General features: G+C 37.5%; 3 protein-coding genes across 3 annotated transcripts; 2 read left to right on the forward strand and 1 right to left on the reverse strand.

Annotated features, from left to right (window-relative positions):
• Positions 1 to 7,818: 7,818 nt before the first annotated feature.
• Positions 7,819 to 12,404, forward strand: LOC108256765 (interferon a3). The gene is made up of 6 exons (XM_017453971.3): positions 7,819 to 8,073; positions 8,602 to 8,682; positions 9,489 to 9,557; positions 9,652 to 9,810; positions 9,992 to 10,084; positions 11,911 to 12,404. Exons 1-6 carry the CDS (start codon positions 7,960 to 7,962, stop codon positions 12,022 to 12,024), a joined length of 630 nt encoding a protein of 209 aa, XP_017309460.1. The 5' UTR covers positions 7,819 to 7,959; the 3' UTR covers positions 12,025 to 12,404.
• Positions 12,405 to 16,300: 3,896 nt separating this feature from the next.
• LOC128629094 (interferon tau-2) lies at positions 16,301 to 17,596 on the reverse strand. The gene is made up of 5 exons (XM_053675425.1): positions 17,456 to 17,596; positions 17,273 to 17,356; positions 16,835 to 16,984; positions 16,605 to 16,706; positions 16,301 to 16,473 (listed from the first exon to the last, which is right to left on the reverse strand). Exons 1-5 carry the CDS (start codon positions 17,594 to 17,596, stop codon positions 16,384 to 16,386), a joined length of 567 nt encoding a protein of 188 aa, XP_053531400.1. The 3' UTR covers positions 16,301 to 16,383.
• Positions 17,597 to 18,427: 831 nt separating this feature from the next.
• Positions 18,428 to 20,080, forward strand: LOC128629060 (interferon omega-1-like). Its single transcript, XM_053675214.1, is given in 7 exon segments — positions 18,428 to 18,443; positions 18,563 to 18,708; positions 19,103 to 19,180; positions 19,397 to 19,475; positions 19,478 to 19,545; positions 19,674 to 19,775; positions 19,907 to 20,080. Coding segments are annotated over 7 exon segments (579 nt in total). The 3' UTR covers positions 19,997 to 20,080.
• The last annotated feature ends 2,998 nt before the right edge of the window (positions 20,081 to 23,078 follow it).

Here is a 23,078-nt window from a genome sequence, read left to right on the forward strand (position 1 = left end):
GGAGTGGGGTCCTTTTTGTCTCTGTTTCTGGATTAGTGAATTAGTGATTAGTGAGTTGTTTTTCTTTTAGGTAAAGAAGTTTTGTTTTTTCATTTTAGCCTTGGCACACCCTGAAGATATGCCTAGTGTTATGTTCTACAGTTGTTCTACAGTTGTACAGTTGTATATACACTTGCCTATTTGTACAATATACCACCGATTTATTGAAAACTGTTTTTTTTTTGTGTGTCTGTCGTTCCTGGCTTCCATTATTAAGAAATCTTCGTCTTTGAACGGTTACTCTGTGCGGCTCAACCTAGACTGTGCCGTAACAGTGTGCAAGTAAAGCAGTAAATAAAAAAATATATATTTTTAAAAATTTGATTTGATTAGATTTTATTTATAAAAAGTGCAAATATTTAAAAGCATACATCAATACCCAGAAATGTAAGTAACCAAACAAACAAACAAATAAATAAATAAATAAATAACAATATATTATAATAAAAACAAGATAAACAGTCGCTGAAAACGTTCTCTGGATGCAGTGAGGAACACTGTGGCTTGTTCTTCTTTAGTTCCTGCTCTCTAGAACAGTCTGAAGCTCCTCGAGGCCACCCTGAAGCTCAGTTCTCACTATCTCCCAGGCGCAAGAGCTGAACTCCTGTGCAACAGAAACACAACGCACATTCACATATTAAACAGCAGAATTTCACCACATCATTTCCACATGCACTTCCCTGCACAGGCTTTGAGTGTGTGATAGTGATGTGGTTTCTTCTCTGTGTACTGACCTTCTCTTTCAGTCGCTCCTCCAGCTTTTCAAAAAACGACCTCAGTGTAGCAGTGCTGCTGTCCGCAGGTTTCTCCATCGCCGTCTGGAACTTTTTCCCTGCCTGAAAATGATTAACAGAGATAATGGTGTAAACTCTTATTCACTTATTCCAACAGTAGTACATATTCTGAAGCACTTCGACTGAAGTGTCAGAACCAGAACCCTCAGACCAGGAAATCTCCGACTTACGCATTCCTGCAGCTTTCTCACTTGTCTACTATGATAGACTTGAAGAGTCCCAGTTTCTCTCTGTCCCATGTGACTGATGTTTGGTCATTACATTGGCAACACCTCTCAGAGTTTCAAGAGCCACCAAGACCAGGTCTTCATTCTGCACAAAGGAAGCGACGTGACACATTACGACTTTTACTGTCATTTTTTTTTAAATTTAGAACTATTTTTATTTGCACCCTTGTTTGATTTTCTGACTTTGCATTAGCATCAAACATTTACACTTATATATATGAAATATAATCTGTTTAACATCTTACCTGTGCTTTTATAAACACATCATCTGGGAAGGAGTGCTCTCTTTTCTCCAAACACTCCAAGGGCATCGAATCATCCCCCTGCAGAATGTCACAAAGAAATAAAAGAATATACACACACTTCTTTTAACTGACTTTCAAGTAGTCTTTTAAGATTTTTCTAGATTTTTATATAATTTTCTTAATGCAATAACTGTATTATTTAACTGTGCATATTTAACTATAACTGGACATACATAACGGTACATAACATTATTATAATTTACATTACTGTGTGTAATATCATAACAACAATAACAACAGTTACTACTACTACTAACAATAATAATAATGATAATAATTAGTATTATTATAATTATAAGTTCATTATATAATTAGAAGTTTATTATAAGCTCACATATTTAATAAGCCTATTATACCTAATGCATAGTACTTAATACAACGCTGTAAAATATTAGAAATATTATTTTGATATGATGAAGGAAGTTTTTTCTCACCATGTCCCTCAGCAGTACAGAGCTCTCCTCGTTCTTTTCTTGGAGTCTGCACTGTGCCCAGGTGCAGTAAACACCCCAGTAAACATCCCCCCCCCCCCCCCCCCCCCCCCCCCCAAGGAGAGGTAATACCTTGGTAGAGGAGCTTGGGACAAGCATATTTCTTGAATTTTGACACTTAATTGTTTGACCCCTAGTCCCAGCTGCTTACACAAATAGGAGACAAATCCTTTCCCAAAATCACATCTGTCCAAATTCAAAACTAATGAAGCATCAGAGAGACGAGTAAAAACAAGCTCTAGTAGCTCAAGGTTTTGTTTTTTTTCCAGGTATCTGAATAGACTACCACATCGTCTAGGTATGCGGCGCAATTCGGAACATCCCCAAGTACTCGAGTCATCAGCCGCTAGAAATTATCTGACGCGTTACGAAGACCAAATGCCATGAATGTATAATAGAGGAAATTATCGAGTGTAGCAAAAGAACATATAATGAGTATTTATTCTTTATTAATCACATATATTTTACAGCACAGTGAAACTATTTTCTTCACATACCCCAGCATGTCAGGAAACTGGAGTCAGAGCGCAGGGTCAGCCATGATACAGCGCCACGGATTAGGAAACTTACTGATTAATGTTGTAATGTCTTTCTGAAGTAATAGAGACAACCCTTCCAATTTCTTGGGCAACCGCTTTAAGGCATCAGAATTGGCTAAGTGGTGGGAAGACATGCAGTTTCTTCCGAGATATAGATCATCAACCTCCGGGGAATATTCAGCAGGGGAGCCTTGACCTTCTACGGGGACTCTTACAACCGGCATCACAGAAGGAACAGGTTTAATTAATTAATAGATCTCATATGGTATCACTTATTGTATTGTTCTCTGCTTGATATCGCTTTGCTTGTATCTTTCTCATTTGTAAGTCGCTTTGGATAAAAGCGTCTGCTAAGTGAATAAATGTAAATGTAAATTGTTGCACGAAGTGCTTTTCATCGCCGCAATAAAAACAGCGATGTTCACGGCACCTTCGTTCTCTCTCCTGCATGCTAACCCGTGTCTGACCCAGCTGCATGGGTTCCACGGGAGACTCCTGCACTGGTACTTTCACCTCGCTGCGTATGGGGTGGCGGCTTCGTAGTAGACGATCCAGGCGAATTGCTAAATCAATCAGCGAGTCGAGTGTTAACTGATCATCTCGACATGCCAGTTCGGTCACGATGTCGGCATTTAATCCCTGGCGAAACACAGTTTTGAGAGCCGGTTGATTCTATCCACTTCTTGCTGCTGCAGTGCGAAACTCGAAGGCGTAATCAGTCACGCTGCGTGATCCTTGCTTCAGGGACAATAATTCCTCACCAGTCTCTCTGTTGTCTGGCGAGTGATCAAAGACTGTACGGAATCGCGCTGTCAGTTGATCATACGTGTTTTTGACGTTTCCTCCCTGTTCCCATTCCGCGGTGGCCCAGAGGAGAGCTTTCCCGGTCAAAACTTCCATGAATTGGATGATCTGACAATTCTCCGTCATGTCTGGGTAGGTTGAGAAGAACAGGGAGCATTATAGCAGGAAACCCCGGCAGCGTGCCGGATCTCCGTCGTACTTCTCCGGTGCGGGAGGTAAATGCGTTGTCGCCGCGGGAGCAAACGGCGTGGCTTGTTCTTCTTTAGAAGCTTCAGACTTTCCTAGAGGGCAGGAACTAAAGACGAACACAGACCCACAACGCTCCTCAGTGCATCTGGAGCACGTTGTCTGTGATTGGAAACAGTGATTTATTTATTTTTATCTATCTATCTATCTATCTATCTATCTATCTATCTATCTATCTATTTATTTATTTATTTATTTACTTATTTACTTACTTATTATTTAATAAAAACGAAAATCATGTATGGTGAATATTTTCTTATCTTGTTTTTTATCATAATAAAATCAGACTTGAAGTAGAGCACATGGATGTGCTTTATGTCTTGTGAATTATCATTGTGCTGGAATGAATAATGCAGATGTTCTGGTCAGAAAAGCACGAAATGAAATCATGATACAGTCACAACAACATGTCTAGCCTGCGTGATGAGAATATTATTGTAAGACCAATAAAAATACAAAATAATTTTAAAAATAACATATTGAAAAAATTAAATACTAATAAAATTATAGTAAACTGTTGCCACAATTATACAGGTGCATCTCAAAAAATTTAAATATCATGGAAAAGTTCATTTTTTCCCCGGAATTTAATTAAAATCTTTCATATATTCTAGATTCATTACACGTAATCTTGATGATTACGGCGTACAGCTCATGGAAATCAAAAATCCAGTATGTCAAAATATTAGAATAAAGAATTTACAATACAGAAATGTGTACACAGAACCTGGAGCATGTCCCAGGGAGCATGGGGCACAAGGCGGGGTACACCCTGGACAGGGTGCCAATACATCTCAGGGCACAATCACATACACACTCACACACCCATTCATACACTTTGGACATGCCAATCAGACTATCATGCACGTCTTCGGACTGGGGGAGGAAACTGGAGTACCAGGAGGAAATCCCCGCAGCACGGGGAGAACATGCAAACTCCACACACACAGGGCAGCGGCGAGAATCAAACCACCAACCTTGAGGCGAACTTGCTAACCTGTGCAACCTGTATTATGTTGAAGTACACTATATGACCAGCATTAATATGTTATTGGTCCCCTTTTCTGCTATAAAAAGCTCCATTCTTCTTGGAAGGCTTTCCGCTAGTTTTTAGGGCGTGGCTGTGGGGATTTGTGTTCATCCACCTACAAGAGCATTAGTGAGGTTGAGGTCAGGTACTGGTGTTGGGACATTAAGAAGGCTCCAGTTCCAGTTCATCCCAAAGGTGTTCAGTAGGGTTGAGGTCAGGGCTCTGTACAGGACACTCGAGTTCTTCTGCCTTCTTCCAACCTTCAGACACCACGTCTTCATGGAGCTCGCTTTGTGTACATGGATATCGTCATGCTGGAACAGTGTTTGTTCCTCTTAGTTCCAGTGAAGGGAAATTATAAAGTTACAGCGTACAGATACATTCCATACAACTGTATGCTTCTAAAAGTATTGCTGCATAAAGATCATAGTTAAATATTAGAGCGAACATCACACTGACCACTTAACTTTGCGATGCTTTTGAGGAAGTCAGCCCAGGTCATGAGCTTTATAGTGATCATACGAGATAGTCGACAGCCACAACAGGAAAAGTATATGTTTGTTTAAAGCTCTTCTGTACCAACTGCTATAACAAGCCACTTTATTAAAACAACAGGACCTAGGAGAGCTCACGCTGCTCCTATAGCCTGTTTGCGCATATATAATGCTACAGGAAGCCATACAAGTATAGCCTCTCTGTACATGTACACTTATTTTACATGTTAATGGTGTTAAACACATTATTAATTTATACCAAAAATCCAAAAAGCAAGAAAATTTGACTTTTATGAGCATCACAAAAAATGTGAGAAGTCGATCTGTGTAATAATCTGTGAAACTATGTAGGCGTTATTACAGGTTTCTATCCAGGCTATACAGAAACCTTCACTGCAGCTGCTCTCTCTCTCTCTCTCTCTCTCTCTCTCTCTCTCTCTCTCTCTCTCTCTCTCTCTCTCTGTTTCTGACTGGCAAATATGACGAGCTACAGGCGCAGCTGTTTTGGCAAGATTTTGGTCAAATGTTTCAATGAAAGGTATCAATGAGTGTGGGCTATTTCGGCTTCTCTTACATAATATAAACACTTCTCACTAAATATAAATCCACCCGCCATTCATAAGAGCTTCAGGGGCTTACCAGCCAAAAGACACAAAAAAATGGAAAGGAGCCTCATTATGTAATTTACTGCCGTCACGCAACGCCCGTCTCTACTGTTTCTGCATTAAAAAACTCCAAAAAAAAAAAAAAAAAAATCACCGGTTTTCATTCTGAACCACAAGTAAAATAATTTCTCATTTTTATTTATTTGTTTGTTTGTTTGTTTATTCATTTATTCGTGTATTTTATTAGAACCAAGATCACGTACTTATGTACACGTAGATATGTTCTTATCTCGTTTCTATCGTAATAAAATCAGACTTGAAGTACAGCACGTGCATTTAATGAATGATTGTTTTTTTAATTATTATGTGCTTTAATGAATAACGCAGATGTTTCAGTCAAAAGAGCAAGTGCATAAAATTAAATAATATAATGAAACATTTAAAACCTTTAAGGCAGCACACAGTATAATACATTACATGTAGAAATGATGATTTTGCTCATTTTCATATTTTTAGATAAATTGTATCTACAGCATATAACATGTCTACTATTTAATGTGCTCACAAACACGCTATCATATATTCCTGAAAAGCTTGTTTCCTGATATGTCAAATGTGTCATTATTATATACACTATATGGCCAAATGTATGTGGACACCTGACCATCACACCCATATGTTGTTCTTCCCCAGACGGTTACCACAAATTCGGAAGCACACAATTGTATAGAATATCTTTGTATGCTGCACAGCGTGCTCCATGAAGACATGGTGTGTTAAGGTTGGAGTGGAAGAACTCTGACCTCGACCCCACTGAACACCTCTGGGATGAACTGGAACTGGAGCCTCCTCACCATCCCAACATCAGCACCTGATCTCAACCTCACTAACGCTCTTGTAGGTGAATGAACACAAATCCCCACAGCCACGCCCTAAAATCTAGTGGAACGCCTTTGCAGAAGAGTGGAGCGTATTATAACATAAAAAAGGAGGAATAAATCTGGACTGGGACCTTCAAAAAGGACATATAGCTGTGATGGTCAAGTGTCCACATACTTTTGGTCACATACTATACATGCCACTATACTTTATAAACCATATAAACCTCATTAGTGGAAATGTTTTTAAAAGTTTGACCACAAAAAAATATTGAAAAGAATAACATGTAGCGTCCTGACTGAAGGTTGTTTTGTTTGTGGATCTGGGAAGGTTCTTCAGAGAACCCAACAACTACATGTTAATTGTGTAATCTATAATGGATGGAATGACAACAAGAGCTCGATTTGCTTTTGAATGAGTTTTAATTTTAATTTAAAACGGTCATGTATAAAAATCTGTAATGTAAATAAATAAATAAATAAATAAACAGGTCATGATCCTTATAGTAATCTGATAAGACCTTTTAGGCAGATATTAAATATTTTTAAAAAAGGGGGGGGGAAATCCAAGGCACTTCTTCTGGTACAAAGTTAAAAAGCTGAACTCTGCAGAACTCTGGTAGTTGCTCAGCCCCAGCTGGAAAAGAGAACGCCCTTCAAGTCTTTATTCAGGATGAACTGTAGAGTGATGAGGACCTCCTTTCGGACAAATTCCCATCCACAAATCTGGAAATTCTGAGAAGAAAACAACAGAGCAGAAACGTTATTCTATAATGTTGCTGAGTTTGATCAAGTGACACAACATCTATAAATCTGCATGTTACTGGTTTATAACAGGTTAAATTTCTTTTTACAAAATTGTCATCGTTTCTGTATAAAGTGCTTCAAAGTGTGAGTACCTGTACTGTAGGTGACCCGTACCCGCGACAGTGACAGAGATGTCTGTCACCTTTTATCACTTTCTGATCTTGTCATGAAGTGACACAACAGTGAACGCTTTCTCACAATAAAAAAGACAGCTTTCTACCTTAGCTAAATCTTTTTTTTTTTTAAATATATTGCTATACATAAGCTTAATGTTTATTTTTTATATATATTTTTAAGTGTTTTAGTGTTTATTTATTTAGTTTAGCATTTATACACATTTCCATATGTAGGCGCTACAGTAGCCTATATAATAATAATAATAATAATAATAATAATAATAATAATAATAATAATAATAATAAGAAGAAGAAGAAGAAGAAGAAGAAGAAGAAGAAGGTAGTAGTAATCTGTCCGTTCTTCTTTTTCTTCTAACTTTTTCTGCTTCCTCTTATTATTACATCTTTCTTTTTTTTATTAATGCTTTAATTTATGTTGTTGTGTAGACTGTGTAAGAGAAAGTCCGCTGGTGATGTAAGTTCGCTTTGCTTTTTTCTACAGCATTGTGCACGTGTGCACTGTTGCAGTGTCGTCACCACGTTGCACCAGCAGTCTCTGCACTCAGCTCACGTCACCGAAAGACATGAAAGACCCGACAAACCCCGAGCGGAAGGGTTTCTGTGTTATATTAAACTCGCTTTCGGTTTGTAATCGAGCGGGGAAAGATCTGAACGACTCGGTGTCGATTGTCCCGCAGGTAAGATTGAAATATCTGTACTTTGTTGTTGTTTTTGTTGTTGTTTTTGAGCAAAAATCTGTTCGCTGTAACGACTCGTTCGCTACAGTGTAACAATCCTGGTGTTCTGTACAGAGGGAGAAGTCTTACAGGAGTCACTTCGCGATCTAGTGGATTTAAATCTGTCGGCGATTAAACACGTCATAAATCTCTGTAAAACAAACAAACAAACAAACAACATGCTGTATAATGTGTTAGTTTGTAGTTTGTAGTTAGATGTCGTTTTCCTATGCTATGCTAAGTCGGCTCAGTGGAAAGTGAAAGCGAAATCGGGGGTGGCTGAAGGAGCTCGCTGGGGATTTCTCACCGCGTCCCGGTGGCTCGAGCTTCGAGTTACGGCCGCGCTTCGTTTTCCCTTTCCATATACATGAGGATAAAACCCAGCGAGCTGCACCATGTCTCCAACAAGCTCAACCAGCCGAGAGCGCGAACATGGACACCAAACAGTCATGGATCTGTCTTTATTTTCTGCTGTTTTTCATCGTGCAGGAGCGAAGCGAAGCCTGCGACTGGATGATCAGCCAGTACAGAGCGAAGAACAACTTCTGTGTGTCACTGCTGAAGGAAATGGTGAGTCAGTGGAGGAAGCTTTACTTCTCAAATTCTCTGATTTAAGCAGGTGACTCAACTGAGATTTAGGCTCTTAATCTAATACTACTACTATTAACAACAACAACAACAACAACAAGTATTATTATTATTATTATTAGTAGTAGTAGTAGTAGTAGTAGTATAGCTATAATAATAATAATAATAATAATAATAATAATAATAATAATAACTATTATTGTTACAGTTATATTATTATTGCTATTATCAATAACAATAATACGATTATAACTAATAAAATTGTTATTATTATTATTAATATTATTGCTATTATTTGCATTATTAGCATCATTAGTCATTATTATAATTATTTTGCACTAATAATAATACAAACTGAACTTAGTCAAATAATTAATTGCACTAAAAATCTGGGTAATAGATAATGTACCACATGTTCTAAACTGTAGTCTTCCCTGTCACTGCGTTTCCAAAAAAGTCACAGTTTGGTATTGGTATGAGGCATATGAAAAATGCCACTCTTATCACGTCTTTGTTATACACCTTACGTCTGAGTCGGGAATCACTAAAACACCATTGTTTCAGGATTAGGTTTGCATATCGTATTAAATGGGAATTTATCATTACTCTGTAACGATATTCACCCGGATGTTGCAGTCTTCCTGATTGGATCTATGAGGACATTTGTGAAGATTATTAGTTGAATTGGTGGTGAATTTATAGCTGTTTTGACCGAGATGTTGATAATGTCAGACGCTGTACGCATTATATTCCTATGTTACATTTTTTTTCCCATCTTTGTTTTTTAGGGTGGAGAGATTGTTCAAGTGAATCGTCCATTCCCACATAAGGCATACAGTGAAATCGATAAGGCCAAGGTAATTTGAAAATTAAAAGCTAAATTCAGGATCTACTTAAGGTTCTAATGCTTTTGTAGGAGCACAACACTCACAACACGTCTTTTTCGTACAGGCAGAAGATCAGGTGAGGTTTCTGGCTCAGGCCACAGAGCAGATCATCAGTGTCTTCAATGCTGTGTCTCATGTGGATGAAGTAAAATGGGACCGCAGGGCACTGGATGATTTCCTGAACATACTTGAAACCCGGCAGTTAACAGAGCTTACAAAATGTGTAAGTGTTGAATAAATGTCTTGTACTAATATAGTAGGGTAAATATGCTGTAATAATTATAAATATTTGCATTAGGGGACGCTTTTTGCTATAGCAAAAAAAAGTTTCAACTTATGATCAGTGTGAAGTAATGAAGTAGTGATGTTCAGTAAAGTAACTTTAATGCTTTCTTCTGAAACAGACATCGACATATGCTAAAAGAGCAGGACACTCACCCACTGAGAGAAAACTGAGAAAACACTTCAAGAAGTTGAAGAAATTTCTGAATGAAGCTGTAAGTTACTTTCATATTTAACGTGCTAGGAAGCTATGTGATAGGAAATGTTTAGCCCCCAGGAATGCCAGACAGGAATCATTAAGCACTCGACAGAGTTAAAATACTGTATAGCGAGAGCATACTTGCACGGGTGTCTCATATACAGTCTTTGATGTCATGGTGTTACCAACATGGCGTCCAAAATGGGAATGTCGCGTATCGTGACGGAGCGGAGATAGGACGGATGCAAGTGCAGTATGAACAGTTGTTTATTTTAAAAGAGAGACAGGCAGACAAATCCAAAACGTGATCCAAAAACATAATCCAAAACAGGCGAAGGTCAGGCGATCGGCAAACAGACATACACAGGGTTAAACATGAATCAAGGTCGTGGAAAACAGGGTCGATAAACAAAACGAGAAACATGAACTATGACGAGGAACTGAGAGCGGATAATCCAGCGTGAACTAACTCTAAACATGAACCGTGACTATGACTACTAAACGAACTAATCTACTCTACGCTAATCTTCCGCGTCGTGTGCTGGGAGGCGCGCGGTATATATGCGGACATGATCAGCGTCTAAACTGCTAGCAGCTGAGGGCAATACAGACACACGTGAAATCCCAGCCAATGACAGAACAGGGAGGAGACATGACAGAAACATAAACAAAACACACGTGTCCAGATGTCACTACTGTCAACAATGGAACAGCAGGTGCTCGCGCATTCGCGCTTAGACCACGCTGCTTCAAGGGGAAATCATGACAGGGAAACAATAACCCATGCCACTATGCGTATAATAGACCGCAGGCAGTGTACACACTATGAAAAATTGTATATAGATATGTCTTTGGCTTTATGTGACTATGTACGTTTTAAGAGCTTCAGATTAGCACTAGTAGTAGTAGCTACTGCTGAATACTGGTCCACGAGCATAAGTGAGAGGGCAAGCCCAGGAGAGCACACCGAGGTCGGCCATGGCGGCTGGGTTCTTGATGTCAAGAAGCGTCCAAGATGTCAGTTTAGGCGGAAATACGGCTTCAACGTCCACTAAAATGCCCAATTTGGCGGCCTCTTTCATGAGCGCTATAGATCACAGAGGTGTGGGGATGGATGGTGTTTGATAGCTACTGAACAGCTGTTTTTAATGATAACGTAGCGCGCGTTGCGGTCTGGAGCTATCACGCTCTTCACAAGTGCAGACGATTCCCGTTTTGGTAATGGTGCAGGCTTTCCATGAGAAAACGGCATGCAGGGCCAGATTTAAGGGGGTGCTGGTTTGGACTACGCTCCCCAGATATTCTGTATGCAAACCCTAATGTTGCCTCAGGACTTTTTTATGACCCAATTAACGAGTATATTACTTAAATCACATGTCAACAACCTCAAGGCTTGTGTGCGAAATAGGGATCACTTCCTTGTTTTCCTGAACTTAAAATAAACGAATGATGAAACAGCCAACCGTATCTACAGTATATACTGTATATTTCACACTATGTAGAACTCTCACAGTAGTGTAGCGACTGCCACAGTACAGTGTGCAGGAGCTCATATCTCAGAGTTCTCCTTAAAGTCAACGCCTGTGTGACGTGTTTGATGTAAGTCAAACCAGTATCTAAAAATAATTCAGCAATACGCGAGGAATAAGGAATTACTTTTGGTGTGATGAAAACATATAAAAAATAAAAGCATGGATATTTTCGTGATCATTTTTTAGGCACAATCTGTCGGACAAAAAACATAAATGTAAATGTACAGAAACAGAGTAGTTATGTATGCTAATGTATATTGATAGATATTTATTGGATAGTCACTGTATATTTATTTTATCTTTGTTGCAGAACTACAGCGCAGACTCTTTGGAGCGAATCAGGAATGTGGTACAGCATCACCTTTGGAGGATGGACATCATTGCTGCCAATGTGAAGCATAAACTATTGAAAAGGACCAACTAAAAAAATCCTGCTAGTTTTGTTAAAGAAGAACAAACAGAATATTTAAACGTATATGTTATTATTGTCTAGAAATTGGACCAAATATGGGACCAAAAGGCTTACTGAATCTGTCATGTTTAAATGTCTTAATTGAATTCATGTATCCTTTTGATTTGGCTGTTGATAATCTTATTTATTTATTTATTTATTTATTTAGTTATTTATTCATTATGCATGTATGTATTTGTTTATTTATTAGCATAAGCTGATGAGGAAACACTGTTATATTGTTATTTTTCTACGGGTTTGTTTTGATGGTCAATTTCACTGATTCAAGAAACAAACAAAAAAATATCATATTGATAAATGAATTAAAAAAAAAAATTTTTTACCCATTAAATCAGGCATCCTCTGATGATTCATTTTTCTGTTTCTGACACTGTGGGCAGTTGGGACACAACACGTCACACATTATGAAAATAATAGAGTGAATTCAGGACAGTTTGTGAATTTCCATATTGTCTAAAGCTTTCTTGCAATTAATGAAACAAAATCCCCCAACACATGGTACACGTGTTAAAGAAAATTATAGCATATTCTACAGAAGCATGGATTACCCCTTTGACATTTTAAGGAAATGTTTGGTCATTTGGGACAGCATGATTTTATTGGTTTAGGTCTTTACGTTCATCCTCAATTACACGTTTAAAAGAATATTTATTTGTAGGATACTTATTCAGGGCACATTGCAATAACAGTAATTAAATATTGTATGAACAGAGGAGACTGAGTAAAATCAACTATATATTAAGATGTTGGCCTGAGTAACATTCTATCATAAATTTCTTACAGCAAAAGCAACAATAAAATGGTGAGAAAAATCAAGATTTTCAAATCAAAATTAAGAAAGAAATCCTTTCTAAAATTCAGTATAAACTGATTAAGTAAAAATCACAGTAGAAAAACTCCACTAAAAGAAGAAGATATATGTGCTAAGTTAAGTTAAACTGTCCAAATTTACCTGAATTCACCAATGCTTACAGCTCAGTGACTACACAGGCATACAAATAACAAAGAGACCAACTTTAAATAAACTATCTTGTCGAAAGTTGGTGGACCCCTGACCAACACGCCCATATGTCCTTGTTGAGCATCTCATTCCAGATTTATTCCTCCCTTTTTCTGTTATAATAAGCTCCACTCTCTCTTCTGTGAAGGCTTTCCTCTAGATTTTGGGGCATGGCTGTGGGGATTTGTGTTCATTCACCTACAAGAGCGTTAGTGAGGTTGAGGTGAGGTGCTGATGTTGTGATGTTGAGGAGGTTTCAGCTCCAGTTCATCCCAAAGGTGTTCAGTGGGGTTAAGGTCAGGGCTCTGTTCAGGATACTCGAGTTCTTCTACCTTCTTCCAAACTTAACACTTATCATGTCTTCATTGAACTCGCTTTCACACAGGAGCATTGTCATGCTGGAACAGGATTGGGCCTCTTAGTTGCAGTGAAGGGAAATTGTAATGCTACAGCACACAACAACTTTCTATACAAATTGTATGTTTCCAACTTTGTGGCAGTTTGAGGAAAAAAGGGTGTGATGGTCAGGGGTGCACATACTTTTGACCATATAGTATCTAGATAATGGAAGTAGTTCACAGGTTTCAACTAACCAAGAATTACACCAGACAATGGTGTAAACATCTGAATTTATAGAAATATCTATGAAGTGTAATCAGTATGTGTAACTAACATTTAGATTTATTACTTAAGCATAATCTATATGTATAATCAATATTTAGAAGCATAATGTAAATCCATAGAACACTTTTTGATCAAGGTATATTCTAAGTGTGTGTTGAGTTAGATGAATTCTGTGTCTTACTGCACAATAATTGTTCTTTCTGTACCAGCCTGTATCTTCCTCCACAGAAGCAGATAGCTTTGAGGCCAGATACCAATTAACAAGTTAGGATGAGGCCTTAGGAGGAAACAAGCTCATTGAGGCCTAAGAAGGGAGTGTTGGTCAAAGTCAGGACTCTGAGTGAAACCTTTTTTTTTTTTTTTAAAAAGAATAAACCATGTCCTCATAAACCCTTTGCATGTTAGAGCAGGGAAAACTCTCGAACGTGCCACTCTAAAATATCCAGGGGTTTTTGCAGGACCAGATTTGTGAACATGTATGTTTGTATATAATCAAAGTTTTTGACATGCAGTTAATCAAATATGGCATAGTGTTTTACTGGGTAAGACCTTTTAACCAACTTTGTGCTGTAGAAAAAGTTGTATTTAAGTGTAGATGTGATTGAACAGGGTTTGCAGTAATCAGGCCTGGTTGCGTCTTGTCCAGCTGAACCCCATTATGAATGCAGTTTCATAGATTTGGGTAACTACAGGTGCAAATATATTTTCACACAGGCCCAGTTGGTATTGGATAACTTTTTTTTGCTTCAATAAATAACTGTATTTTGTGTTTACTCAGGTTGCCTTTGTTTTGTCTTAGATTTCGTTTTAATTTCTGAAACAATTTAGTATGAGATATTCACAAAAACAGAAGAAATCAGGAAATACTTTTTCACGTCATTGTAAATAACAGTGAATGATTACCTCTCAGTTTAACATGCTGCCATGATGTCAGTCTTAGAGCAAAGCCGTGTGGTTAGTTCCTGTAAAGATCACAGACATGAGTTGGAAATGTGCTGCATATGGCCGTATAAAATCATCTCTAGACATGAGTGGTTTCTTAAATGAAGAGGTTTTAAACCCAGAATGTAATCTGTCTATAATCTGCTACTGTTTGACTAGAGACAAAACTTCTTAGGCCACCTACAAGAACCTACAGCAGCTGTTTGTAGATACCACTGTTAAATTATCATATGAAAAGAGGTTGCTTGGTTTAGGCAAGAACTTTCCTGACAGGCACAAGTTTTTATCGAGTGTGCGTCAGATCTGTGAACTTATTCGGAAATAAACAAGACTTTAACATTTCAGGGAATAGCTTCTTGTTTATTAAGCCTGCTAATCGAACATCTCTTTAAACAAGATTCATATCGAGCATATCTCGTTTATGAACCCCATGACCACATCCAGGATGCGTTCTCCAAACTCACACCCAGTTATTATTATTATTATTATTATTATTAAGTGTATGGATTATTTCAGTTTTAGTTTTAGTTTTGTAATACACATAATTTATTCACAGGCGCAAACACCTAATTAGTATTTCCGTTTGAGAAAGTTTTTTTTTTTCGCGCTGCGAACTATTTGTTTCATAACCCACTCGTCTGTTTTCGAGTTGCAATGCGAAAGTGAAAGTGAACTTTACAACCTGCTATCTTTGGGGATGGGAAGTCTTGTTTTGTGTGTATTGTCCCATGTTTTTTGTGCAGGTCCGAACTCCCTCACAGAGTTTCGAGCCTGCTCTGTTCCAGCCTCCCATGATAACATTACTAATAGGCGACACTATTTACAGAGGTTGAGAAGCTGGAGAGTGTGGAGGAGGAGGTGGTTGAGGTTGTTGAGGAGGAGGTTGGAAGTGGTTACCTGTGATTGTGTGTTGGGAGATTTGGTTCATGTTTGCTTGCCCTTGTGGCTATAGTATTCTTTGTTCTGACTGCTGTTCTGGTTCTGACTGTGAGTTTGGTCCTCCCTGTACCTGCTTATATGTATATATTCCCCAGTGTATATATGTTTCACTTGCTTTACCGACAGTAGGGGTGTGGCTGCCATTTCTTTTGGGAGTGGGGTCCTTTTTGTCTCTGTTTCTGGATTAGTGAATTAGTGATTAGTGAGTTGTTGTTTTTTTAGGTAAAGAAGTTTTGTTTTTTCATTTTAGCCTTGGCACACCCTGAAGATATGCCTAGTGTTATGTTCTACAGTTGTTCTACAGTTGTACAGTTGTATATACACTTGCCTATTTGTACAATATACCACCGATTTATTGAAAACTGTTTTTATTTGTGTGTGTGTCTGTCGTTCCTGGCTTCCATTATTAAGAAATCTTCGTCTTTGAACGGTTACTCTGTGCGGCTCAACCTAGACTGTGCCGTAACAGTGTGCAAGTAAAGCAGTAAATAAAAAAAAAAATATTTTTAAAAATTTGATTTGATTAGATTTTATTTATAAAAAAGTGCAAATATTTAAAAGCATACATCAATACCCAGAAATGTAAGTAACCAAATAAATAAATAAATAATAAATAAATAAATAAATAATAAATAAATAAATAAATAAATAAATAACAATATATTATAATAAAAACAAGATAAACACATAATTTTGTTTTCATAAAATAAAGAAACTAACCAACAAACAAATAAATAAATGTCACTGTTTGCAGTCGCTGAAAACGTTCTCTGGATGCAGTGAGGAACACTGTGGCTTGTTCTTCTTTAGTTCTTGCTCTCTAGAACAGTCTGAAGCTCCTCGAGGCCACCCTGAAGCTCAGTTCTCACTATCTCCCAGGCGCACGAGCTGAACTCCTGTGCAACAGAAACACAACGCACATTCACATATTAAACAGCAGAATTTCACCACATCATTTCCACATGCACTTCCATGCACAGGCTTTGAGTGTGTGATAGTGATTGTTGTTTCTTCTCTGTGTACTGACCTTCTCTTTCAGTCGCTCCTCCAGCTTTTCAAAAAACGACCGCAGTGTAGCAGTGCTGCTGTCCGCAGGTTTCTCCATCGCCGTCTGGAACTTTTTCCCTGTCTGAAAATGATTAACAGAGATAATGGTGTAAACTTTTATTCACTTATTCCTACAGTAGTACATATTCTGAAGCACTTCGCCTGAAGTGTCAGAACCAGACCCCTCAGACCAGGAAATCTCCGACTTACGCATTCCTGCAGCTTTCTCACTTGTCTAAACACAAGGCTCCTGAAGAGTGCCAGACTGTCGCTCTCCCACTTCACTAGTGTGTGGTTGTTTTTAAAGATGTTTTTAACTCCACTCAGAGTTTCAAGAGCCACCAAGACCAGGTCTTCATTCTGCAAGAACAAAGCGATACAGCGAATATTTTAATGCTACCGTTTTCGTAGTGGAGAAATAATTGTTCTTGATGTCGTCGTCCCCGTTGGTAAGTAATCTCAAGCAGACTTGTCAGTAGGACATGGTGTTAAAAATGAACAGAATGAAAATGGCTTTTAATATATTTTTTAAAGACATCTACATCCTGATGTAATCTTTGAACGGTTTAAGGATGTGTACAGATCGTTGTAATTTGTTTTAGAGTCTGCAAGTTATAACTAGACATGGATAAACATTTCAGCACATACCTGAGCTTTAATGAACACGTCCTTTGGAAAGGAAGGAAAGGAGCTGTTTTTTCCCTCTAAACACTTCTGTGGCAACTGGCCACCCTGTAGAGACACACACGCAGTATTATTATTATTATTATTATTATTATTATTATTATTATTATTATTATTATTATTATTATTATTATTATTTATTCTCACCATACGCTCCAGCAAGTTCTTGCTCTTCTCGCTCAGTTCTTTGTAGTGTGCCCACTGGCAGGTTGGCAAGGCTACTGCTTCACACACACTCGACACGAACACGAGCAGCAGCACACACTTCATCAGCTCCATGTGATTCATTATACACTCAGTGAGAAAAGGTTACACACTCAGTCTCCGTTACAATCACAGTTGCTCTGAAATCCTGAAAAGGTGTGAATGAACAATAGCACCAGCCCTTTGTCTATTTATTTCCACTTCATAGGGGGATTTTTTTATTTTTTACGTCTCGAACACGAATTAAATCTTACATGATTTTTTTCCAAAATTGAACAGAAAGGGAATTCTTTTGCTTTCGTGTTTGAATTGTTTTACACCTGCGTTCCTTATTTCAACAGATGCGGGGGAAATCAATAATGAATGATAGTAGTTTCACACTTAATTGTGTACTGAAGAAATGCCTCGTTTAAAAGCAAAATACGTCAATTTATTACAGACATTTTATTTTTTATTTAATTCTTTGTCTATTTTTTAAAAAAGTGTAACAAGTAGTGACATTTTTACTTTGAACCAATTTTTTTTCAGATTGTTTCTGCATTAAAATCTATAATTATAGCCTAACTAAAATAAAGAAGTGTAGCTTAACTCAGTGTGAGCTTCAGCAGATTTATACTTTATATGAGCTTCATAACGACAGAAACCGAACAGCATTCCTTCTAAAGATTAAGCTCAGTGATATACAGCAAGAAATGTAATGTCAAATCTCACACGGGCCATTTTACAAACTGCATAACAAGAAAGAAAAGAAAAGAAAAGAAAAGAAAAGAAAAGAAAAGAAAAGAAAAGACAAGAAAAGAAAAGAAAAGAAAAGAAAAGAAAAGAAAAGAAAAGAGAAGAAAAAATATTCGGTTTCATTCTGAACCACAAGAAAAATAATTTCTCCTCGTGTACTTTTTGAGGTTCAGGGGCAACATGATGCCACAAAACCGCAGGTACAATAAATAGGCCGAGCTGGTGCCAGTCTGCATGAACATCGCTTCAGAGGAGCACCGAGCTAACTGAACCATTTCACACTCACAGCTGAGTGTTTACGCTTTTCTCACTGAGTGTATATCATGGAGCTGATGAAGAGTGTTCTGCTGCTCGGGTTCGTGTTGAGTGTGTGTGAAGCTGCAGCTCTGCCATCCTGCACCTGGGCACAGTGCAGACTCCAAGAAAAGAACGAGGAGAACTCTGTACTGCTGAGGGACATGGTGAGAAACAACTTCCTTCATCATATCAAAATAATATTTCTAATATTTTACAGCGTTGTATTAAGTACTATGCATTAGGTATAACAGGCTTATTAAATATGTGAGCTTATAATAAACTTCTAATTATAATAATACTACTTATTATTATTATCATTATTAGTAGTGGTAGTAACTGTTGTTATTGTTGTTATGATATTGCACACAGTAATGTATATTATAATAATGTTATGTACCGTTATATATGTACAGTTATAGTTAAATATGCACAGTTAAATAATACAGTTATTGCATTAAGAAAATTATATAAAAATCTAGAAAAATCTTAAAAGACTACTTGAAAGTCAGTTAAAATAAGTGTGTGTATATTCTTTTATTCCTTTATGACATTCTGCAGGGTGATGATTCGATGTCCTTGGAGTGTTTGGAGAAAAGAGAGTACTCCTTCCCAGATGATGTGTTTATAAAAGCACAGGTAAGATGTTAAACATATTATATTTCATATATATATATATATATATATATATATATATATATATATATATATATATATATATATATAAGTGTAAATGTTTGATGCTAATGCAAAGTCAGAAAATCAAAGAAGGGTGCAAGTAAAAATAGTTCTAAATTAAAAAAAAAAAAAATGACAGTAAAAGTCGTAATGTGTCACGTCGCTTCCTTTGTACAGAATGAAGACCTGGTCTTGGTGGCTCTTGAAACTCTGAGAGGTGTTGCCACAATCTTCGGTAATGACCAAACATCAGTCAAACTGGGACTGAGAAACTGGGACTCTTCAAGTCTATCATAAGTAGACAAGTGAGAAAGCTGCAGGAATGCGTAAGTCGGAGATTTCCTGGTCTGAGGGGTCTGGTTCTGACACTTCAGTCGAAGTGCTTCAGAATATGTACTACTGTAGGGATAAGTGAATAAAAGTTTACACCATTATCTCTGTTAATCATTTTCAGACAGGGAAAAAGTTCCAGACGGCGATGGAGAAACCTGCGGACAGCAGCACTGCTACACTGAGGTCGTTTTTTGAAAAGCTGGAGGAGCGACTGAAAGAGAAGGTCAGTACACAGAGAAGAAACAACAATCACTATCACACACTCAAAGCCTGTGCATGGAAGTGCATGTGGAAATGATGTGGTGAAATTCTGCTGTTTAATATGTGAATGTGCGTTGTGTTTCTGTTGCACAGGAGTTCAGCTCGTGCGCCTGGGAGATAGTGAGAACTGAGCTTCAGGGTGGCCTCGAGGAGCTTCAGACTGTTCTAGAGAGCAAGAACTAAAGAAGAACAAGCCACAGTGTTCCTCACTGCATCCAGAGAACGTTTTCAGCGACTGCAAACAGTGACATTTATTTATTTGTTTGTTGGTTAGTTTCTTTATTTTATGAAAACAAAATTATGTGTTTATCTTGTTTTTATTATAATATATTGTTATTTATTTATTTATTTATTTATTTATTTATTTATTTATTTATTTATTATTTATTTATTTATTTGGTTACTTACATTTCTGGGTATTGATGTATGCTTTTAAATATTTGCACTTTTTTATAAATAAAATCTAATCAAATCAAATTTTTAAAAATATTTTTTTTTTTATTTACTGCTTTACTTGCACACTGTTACGGCACAGTCTAGGTTGAGCCGCACAGAGTAACCGTTCAAAGACGAAGATTTCTTAATAATGGAAGCCAGGAACGACAGACACACACACAAATAAAAACAGTTTTCAATAAATCGGTGGTATATTGTACAAATAGGCAAGTGTATATACAACTGTACAACTGTAGAACAACTGTAGAACATAACACTAGGCATATCTTCAGGGTGTGCCAAGGCTAAAATGAAAAAACAAAACTTCTTTACCTAAAAAAACAACAACTCACTAATCACTAATTCACTAATCCAGAAACAGAGACAAAAAGGACCCCACTCCCAAAAGAAATGGCAGCCACACCCCTACTGTCGGTAAAGCAAGTGAAACATATATACACTGGGGAATATATACATATAAGCAGGTACAGGGAGGACCAAACTCACAGTCAGAACCAGAACAGCAGTCAGAACAAAGAATACTATAGCCACAAGGGCAAGCAAACATGAACCAAATCTCCCAACACACAATCACAGGTAACCACTTCCAACCTCCTCCTCAACAACCTCAACCACCTCCTCCTCCACACTCTCCAGCTTCTCAACCTCTGTAAATAGTGTCGCCTATTAGTAATGTTATCATGGGAGGCTGGAACAGAGCAGGCTCGAAACTCTGTGAGGGAGTTCGGACCTGCACAAAAAACATGGGACAATACACACAAAACAAGACTTCCCATCCCCAAAGATAGCAGGTTGTAAAGTTCACTTTCACTTTCGCATTGCAACTCGAAAACAGACGAGTGGGTTATGAAACAAATAGTTCGCAGCGCGAAAAAAAAAAACTTTCTCAAACGGAAATACTAATTAGGTGTTTGCGCCTGTGAATAAATTATGTGTATTACAAAACTAAAACTAAAACTGAAATAATCCATACACTTAATAATAATAATAATAATAATAACAATAATAATAACTGGGTGTGAGTTTGGAGAACGCATCCTGGATGTGGTCATGGGGTTCATAAACGAGATATGCTCGATATGAATCTTGTTTAAAGAGATGTTCGATTAGCAGGCTTAATAAACAAGAAGCTATTCCCTGAAATGTTAAAGTCTTGTTTATTTCCGAATAAGTTCACAGATCTGACGCACACTCGATAAAAACTTGTGCCTGTCAGGAAAGTTCTTGCCTAAACCAAGCAACCTCTTTTCATATGATAATTTAACAGTGGTATCTACAAACAGCTGCTGTAGGTTCTTGTAGGTGGCCTAAGAAGTTTTGTCTCTAGTCAAACAGTAGCAGATTATAGACAGATTACATTCTGGGTTTAAAACCTCTTCATTTAAGAAACCACTCATGTCTAGAGATGATTTTATACGGCCATATGCAGCACATTTCCAACTCATGTCTGTGATCTTTACAGGAACTAACCACACGGCTTTGCTCTAAGACTGACATCATGGCAGCATGTTAAACTGAGAGGTAATCATTCACTGTTATTTACAATGACGTGAAAAAGTATTTCCTGATTTCTTCTGTTTTTGTGAATATCTCATACTAAATTGTTTCAGAAATTAAAACGAAATCTAAGACAAAACAAAGGCAACCTGAGTAAACACAAAATACAGTTATTTATTGAAGCAAAAAAAAGTTATCCAATACCAACTGGGCCTGTGTGAAAATATATTTGCACCTGTAGTTACCCAAATCTATGAAACTGCATTCATAATGGGGTTCAGCTGGACAAGACGCAACCAGGCCTGATTACTGCAAACCCTGTTCAATCACATCTACACTTAAATACAACTTTTTCTACAGCACAAAGTTGGTTAAAAGGTCTTACCCAGTAAAACACTATGCCATATTTGATTAACTGCATGTCAAAAACTTTGATTATATACAAACATACATGTTCACAAATCTGGTCCTGCAAAAACCCCTGGATATTTTAGAGTGGCACGTTCGAGAGTTTTCCCTGCTCTAACATGCAAAGGGTTTATGAGGACATGGTTTATTCTTTTTTTAAAAAAAAAAAAAAGGTTTCACTCAGAGTCCTGACTTTGACCAACACTCCCTTCTTAGGCCTCAATGAGCTTGTTTCCTCCTAAGGCCTCATCCTAACTTGTTAATTGGTATCTGGCCTCAAAGCTATCTGCTTCTGTGGAGGAAGATACAGGCTGGTACAGAAAGAACAATTATTGTGCAGTAAGACACAGAATTCATCTAACTCAACACACACTTAGAATATACCTTGATCAAAAAGTGTTCTATGGATTTACATTATGCTTCTAAACATTGATTATACATATAGATTATGCTTAAGTAATAAATCTAAATGTTAGTTACACATACTGATTACACTTCATAGATATTTCTATAAATTCAGATGTTTACACCATTGTCTGGTGTAATTCTTGGTTAGTTGAAACCTGTGAACTACTTCCATTATCTAGATACTATATGGTCAAAAGTATGTGCACCCCTGACCATCACACCCTTTTTTCCTCAAACTGCCACAAAGTTGGAAACATACAATTTGTATAGAAAGTTGTTATGTGCTGTAGCATTACAATTTCCCTTCACTGCAACTAAGAGGCCCAATCCTGTTCCAGCATGACAATGCTCCTGTGTGAAAGCGAGTTCAATGAAGACATGATAAGTGTTAAGTTTGGAAGAAGGTAGAAGAACTCGAGTATCCTGAACAGAGCCCTGACCTTAACCCCACTGAACACCTTTGGGATGAACTGGAGCTGAAACCTCCTCAACATCA

This window comes from Ictalurus punctatus, chromosome 24, assembly GCF_001660625.3.
Source record: "Ictalurus punctatus breed USDA103 chromosome 24, Coco_2.0, whole genome shotgun sequence".
NCBI lineage: Eukaryota > Metazoa > Chordata > Actinopteri > Siluriformes > Ictaluridae > Ictalurus > Ictalurus punctatus.